Source organism: Pundamilia nyererei, unplaced genomic scaffold (assembly GCF_000239375.1).
Source record: "Pundamilia nyererei isolate P.nyererei 1_Seehausen unplaced genomic scaffold, PunNye1.0 scaffold00302, whole genome shotgun sequence".
Taxonomy (NCBI): domain Eukaryota; kingdom Metazoa; phylum Chordata; class Actinopteri; order Cichliformes; family Cichlidae; genus Pundamilia; species Pundamilia nyererei.
Window position 1 is genome coordinate 212,892 of NW_005187703.1, and position 5,813 is coordinate 218,704.

General features: G+C 50.1%; 1 protein-coding gene across 3 annotated transcripts in view; it reads right to left on the reverse strand.

Moving 5' to 3' along the window:
- Positions 1-5,813, reverse strand: part of nbr1b (NBR1 autophagy cargo receptor b) — a 22,307-nt gene that overhangs the window by 4,309 nt on the left and 12,185 nt on the right. For 2 of the 3 annotated variants that reach the window (XM_005751160.1, XM_005751161.1), the window contains exons 14-21: positions 4,569-4,644; positions 3,820-3,930; positions 3,351-3,527; positions 2,919-3,191; positions 1,019-1,202; positions 678-923; positions 210-295; positions 50-122 (exon numbers count right to left, since the gene is read on the reverse strand). In XM_005751160.1, the coding sequence (XP_005751217.1) occupies positions 50-122; positions 210-295; positions 678-923; positions 1,019-1,202; positions 2,919-3,191; positions 3,351-3,527; positions 3,820-3,930; positions 4,569-4,644 (1,226 nt within the window). The remainder of the gene's footprint in view (positions 1-49; positions 123-209; positions 296-677; positions 924-1,018; positions 1,203-2,918; positions 3,192-3,350; positions 3,528-3,819; positions 3,931-4,568; positions 4,645-5,813) is intronic. The other variant, XM_005751162.1, reaches the window with a different exon arrangement.

A 5,813-nucleotide genomic window follows, 5' to 3' on the forward strand; every position in this document is an offset into this window, starting at 1 on the left:
GTGTGTGTGCATGCATGTGTGTGCGTGTGTGTGTGTGAGAGAGAGAGACCTGGGGTCCTCGGGGTCGTTCTTCTCCGTGTCAGTAGCTTCAGGATCAGTCTGAGCGCGCTCAGGAGCTGCTTCTGCAAGACAGAACGATGCGATCACCGTGGACTTCATCAGAGTGGTACTGTGACTGAAGTGACAGCGAGACCCAGTAAGGAGCCTACCGTCCTCACTCTGGTGCACTTCTGAACCCTGCGCTCCTTCCTCAGCGCCGGCATCCTCCTCCTCTCTCTCTGCGCTGCTCTCTGGGCTGTCAAACACAAACATGTTTGCTTCGCTCATTTACTGTCGCACAACAACAACGCCTGTGCCGCTTCATTAGCTTCATGACTCGGCTCGCTGTATTTGAATCTTGTTTAAATGAAGGAAAAATGTTTTTATATGATACGGCACACCATCTAACATATTTTGGTAGCTATGTTGTGACTGACAGGTGATCATTTGTATACAAGCAGGAAAGAAAGCATTAGTAATCTCCTTTGCCTGATGAAGGTCTAGCCCTGAAACGCTGTAGATGAATGGTGCTACTGTGGTGCTACTGTGGTGCAGATGTGGTGCAGATGTGGTGCAGCAGTGGAGCGGTCGGTCTGAGGAAAAGACCAGCTTTCCCGAGGAAACGTTCTCCTGCTTACTGTGATGTGACGACAGCTTGAGGCGGGGTGACTACTTCAGGAGTCAGCGGCTCATCGTCCAGCGTCTGGGATGTACACAGCATATCGTTGGCACTGCTGGCGCCTGACAGCTCCATTCCTGGAGCCGCTTCATCCACCTCGTCCGCCTCCCCCTCTCCTGCGGCACTGTCCCGACGCTCAGCTGAGGGGGTATCTGGGTCTGTGTCGGTCTTGGCTTGGACGTCTCCGGGCTGGGACAGAGCAGAGCTGCAGCGGGACCGAGAACAAAGAAAAAGTGAAAGCACCGATTACTGTCCCACAGCCGACGGTTCTCCCACACACTCCAAAGCCACGGCTCCTACCTGTACATGGACTCTCCCAGGGGCCGAGTGGTGTCGAAGCAATCGGGGAGGATGATGATGTAATCCTCGGAGGACGTGGAGGAGGAGCGACTCCTCATTACATCTGTCTTCTCCTCCTCTTCTTGCTTCTCCCTCACTCTGGGCTCCACACAGACGTTCTCCATGTGCGACTCCTCAGCTTCACCTGTGATGAGACCGAGGAAGCAAACGCTGGGTGTGACTGGCTGCTGTGCACATGCTGGGACACATGCTGGGACACATGCTGGGACACATGCTGGGACACATGCTTCACTCCCACTCATGACACAGAGGTTCAAGCTTCGCTTCGACTTCTGTCGTGCCCAAAAATGGCGGCAGAAGCTAGAAACATACAAGAGGACCTGAGGGTGTGTAGTGTGTGGACCTGATGCGTAGCTTGATTTTTAGAAAGGTGCACAAGGTTTTAACACATAAGCTAGCTGGAGCCTAGCTTAGACTTGAAGCAGGAGCAAGACCATCGCACTTCTAGAAATCTGGACAAATTTATTAAACCCCCCAAAACGGGGCTCTCCAGAGACTGAGTCAGCTCCCAGCCAGACTGAAAACAACTTAAACATAAAAACATCACAAAGAAAGAACAATACAGTATCCACAACAGCTCCAGAGAGTAAAGCAGAGAAGTGTGGATTATTAAAGGTCTCTCTTCCAAGTCCAGTTCAGTTTCATTTACACAGCACCAGATCACAACACAGTCGCCTCAAGGTGCTTAATATAGTAAGATCGACCCTACAACAATACATACAACAATCATATGAGCCCCTATGAGCAGCACTTTGGTGACAGTGGGAAGGAAAAACTCCCTTTTAACAGGAAGAAACCTCCAGCAGAACCAGGCTCAGGGAGGGGCGGGGCCATCTGCTGCGATTGGTTGTTGATTCATTTAAAGGAACATAATCATTTCTGTTAGTACACGACTTAATAAATTGATCAACAAATCGAGTCTTTCCATTTGTGGCAGCAATTCTCCAGCTCATCAATCAACCAAAGACCAGACAGACTGTTCATTCATTTGAAAGCCTGGTGCTTAGCCTCGTCCCCCCCAGCTGTAACACCAGTGATCACCTATCGTCCACCTGGGCCTTACACACAGTTTGTCTGATTTCTCGACCGACCCCTCCCCTCTTGTTTCCTTAGCGTAAGGAGGCGTGAACTCGTATGTCAGGTGCATGACAGCGCCGTGAGGAGTAGCAAGCCACCGAAAGTTGGGATTTGGAAAACAGATGGAATGGATCCAAAGGCAAACGCAGAGGCTGCAGAGTGGGAGCACTTTGGGTTTAAACTGAATGACCGTGGTGAAACCTGTGTGAGCCGGTTTGTCGCCTTTGTTGTCAAATAGTAGCAACTAAACTGCTTCCTGTTAAACCCAGAATTTAAAATGCTGCTCCTCAATAATCGGCCCCAGTCGTACAAAGTGTTGCAATTAGCTGACATTTAAAGAATAAACAGCTGTTCCTCGACAGAGTCCTCCTGTTTGTGGTGAAGGAGCTCCACACAGACCCTCAACTGTGCTGTCACAGCACATGTCAGCTGGCTGCCCGTTAGCACCGCTGCCTGGGGTTTCAGTGGCGCCCCTCCTGCTGATGCTAGCTGAAAGAGTTTCCAGAGGTCCTCCCGAACACTGAGCTGACCATAAGCTGCAACCCAGAGCTTCAAGCCTGCTCCTGTACAAACCAAGGCCGCCATCACACCTCACTGTCCTTGAATCCAGCCCAGTCATACGGTGACATCTTCACTCAAATTAGACGCCGCCTCCACTTTATATACAGTCTGCAAATGGTCAACGCTCACCCCCAAACTGGTGCAAACAGCTGTTTCTCACAGAGAAGCTGCTTGAGTCAACATATCAACTTAAAAATGTCACCTGTGGCGGTGTGTTCTGGCAGCGTGGCGGTCCCGGCCGAAGCGTGGAGCGGCCCCGGTGCTGAGCTCGGGCCAGGCAGCACGTTCAGGGGCACAGACGTTGGAGTGGGCAGGGAGGCTTTCAGTGGGGAAGGGATGGACGCCTTGAGACCAACGAGGGGTTTCATGGGAGTCTTGGAGTTGCTAGAGCAGCTGTCGGGACTCTCCTCCATTTTCACCGTTTTACTCAGACAGGACAGCGAGGAGGAGGAGCCCTGAGCAGCTGGACGTACCACTGAAAGGAAACAGGAGGACCACAGTGAAACACCAGCAGCACGCTGCAGTCTGACGTTCCAGCCAGAACAGACTGTATGTGAACATGGACGCGTTCCAGCCAAACACAAATGATCATTCATTTAAACGCACGAGCTGGCGCCGAGGGCGTGTCACTGACCTTTTCCTGTTCCTGGGCAGGATCCTCTCAGAGGTATGTGATCAGGGGCCTCCTCCAGGGTCATCGAGCGAATCACAGTCTCACAAACAAACTGAGTACCGCTGATGTCATCCTCCCCTTCCTCCTGAGCTGGGACTCCGCCCCCTTCAGCTCCAGGTCCTACCCCGTGGGGGACATCTGAGGACCAGCAGCGAGAAAACAAATGTCAAGACACGCCCATTTCATTTTTGAACACAGCTGTATCAGCAGGACAGCTGCTCACAGTCAGAGAGCCAACTGCATGGCTGTGAACAGCTGGACAGTCTTAGAAGAAAACCTTCACCCCATTGCATGCTGGGAAGCCAAACAGGGTTTTTCAAGGGACCTGAATCAAGTCAGTCAGGTGCGGCTTCTTTAACGAGTACTTGTAGTTTCAACAGAACCTTTAAATAAACTGGGAGAACACTGAGGAGGATTGGGACTTCATTACCCATGATGCTATTGATGACTTCAGTCTCTTCCTGAATCAGACCCAAGGAGGGGCTGCCCTTGTCCAGCAGAGGGCCATCTTGAGACAGAGGGGACATGCAGGGTGTGATGTCTGGAGGAGAAACACAGACAGCACTGAGCTTACAGCACGTGGACGTTTACAGCCGGCTGAGCGAACGAAGACCGAATGGCAGTTTTTCCAAAAGTGCAACATTTGCGGTGGTTTTGAAGCCGACGTGGGGAACACTTCAGAGAGCTTGGTCACCTGCTCTGTGTCAGAGCACTGCGTCTGGAAGCTGAGAGCACCGGTCTCTGCTGTGCAGACTGAAATGTTCCAGCTCCGAGTGTTTCCAGCCAATCAGCTGTGGGCTGCAGACACCAGTTTAGCACCTGAACTGCACAAAGCCACAGAAAGCGGTGCGTCTAACCAAACTCAGTCTGCAGCTTCCCCACTCGATCAGGGTCACAGCACCTGATGTAATCAAACTACGAGGTCAAAGAAACATGAACGTCTATGAATCACAGACGGCCTGCGTCAGTGTGTCGGGCCGATGCTGCCACTGCTCAGAGGACGCTGTGCTCGCCGTGTCTGAAAGAAATCTGCTGTCTTTGCATGTTAGAGTTTGAACGTCGGTATTTGTGGTGCAACAGATTGTATCTGACTATTGTATTGTTCACATAACTGACGTGCTTGTAGTGCAGACACGTGTCTCTTAACCAGGACGAGTGTCCTGGCTGTTCTCTTCTTACCAGCAGGCGTGTTGGTGGGGGCGCTCTCCAACTCTTGGACGATGTTGATATCCAACAGCTCAAAAGACAGAAGATCCTGACAAATGAACAACAGGTAACAGATTACAAGGCTAGTCTACAGGTCACCTGACCTGTCTCCAAACCAGTACAATCCAAGGCAGAGCCCCAGTTTATAAATGAAGATGATGATGTTTCAAATCATTTGTAACACGTTTCTTGTTAACAGAGGACTCAACTTATTGCTACATAAGTGCAGGGTTGTTGAGTGCCTGAGTCACTTTGCTGTTGAAGTGCCATCCTGTAGTAAGTACGAGTCATAGGCCACACCCCTTTCCTTTGTGTACAGTTGTGTACTGTATTTATTCTTATTGTATCCTAATTTTTGCCTCATAACTTTTGCACTGTCCACTTCCTGCTGTGACAAAACAAATTTCCCACGTGTGGGACTAATAAAGGTTATCTTATATTTTACTGGGAAATGAGACTTTGCATAACTTCAGTGAATTTGAAGGTGAATGACGGCTCTAATGGCTCCACACACGCCCTGCCGCGCCGGATTTTCAGTCCAGTTCCTGTGTAATCTGCAAACGTCAGCCTCTCCCTGTCTAAGCAAAGCTGGAGTGGACGTGAGTGTTTGTGTTTCGCAAACCAATCCAGCTGTCAGCCAATCAGCATTTGGCCCACAGTGAAGCCACGTTACGCTGAGTTTTTGGAGGAACAGATTGAAAAGCCCCTCCCACAGGCTTGCATAGGCAATTACAAAAGCAAACGGGGGTTGGTGTGACTCAGGTGGTAGAGCAGGTCGCCTACTAATTAGAAGGTTGGTGGTTCGATCCCTGCCTGCACGGACCAACTACACTAACCCCACGCTGTCACTCAGACGTAGGTGTATCTACTAAAAAGCTCTACGTCACCTCATTCTTCATTTATCGCATCCACAAACTTGGAGGATCGTGTCGCTCGTTTATTCTGATGACAATAAATTTGACTAAAAGTCTGTCTCCATGGAAACACGTGGACTCTGAATGTGAATTTAGACAGAAGCAGATTTACAGTTGTTGCTCGTTTGTCACAGTTCATTTCAGCCTGTATCATAAACAGATTACTAGGGATGGGTATCGTTTAGGTTCTAACAGATACCGGTGCCAAACCGGTACTTTTGAAACGGTGCCGGTGCTTAAACGGTGCTTAAAGAATGAAGAACACAAACTTTGTCCAAAAACCTCTCATGTTCAGCTGTTTTTT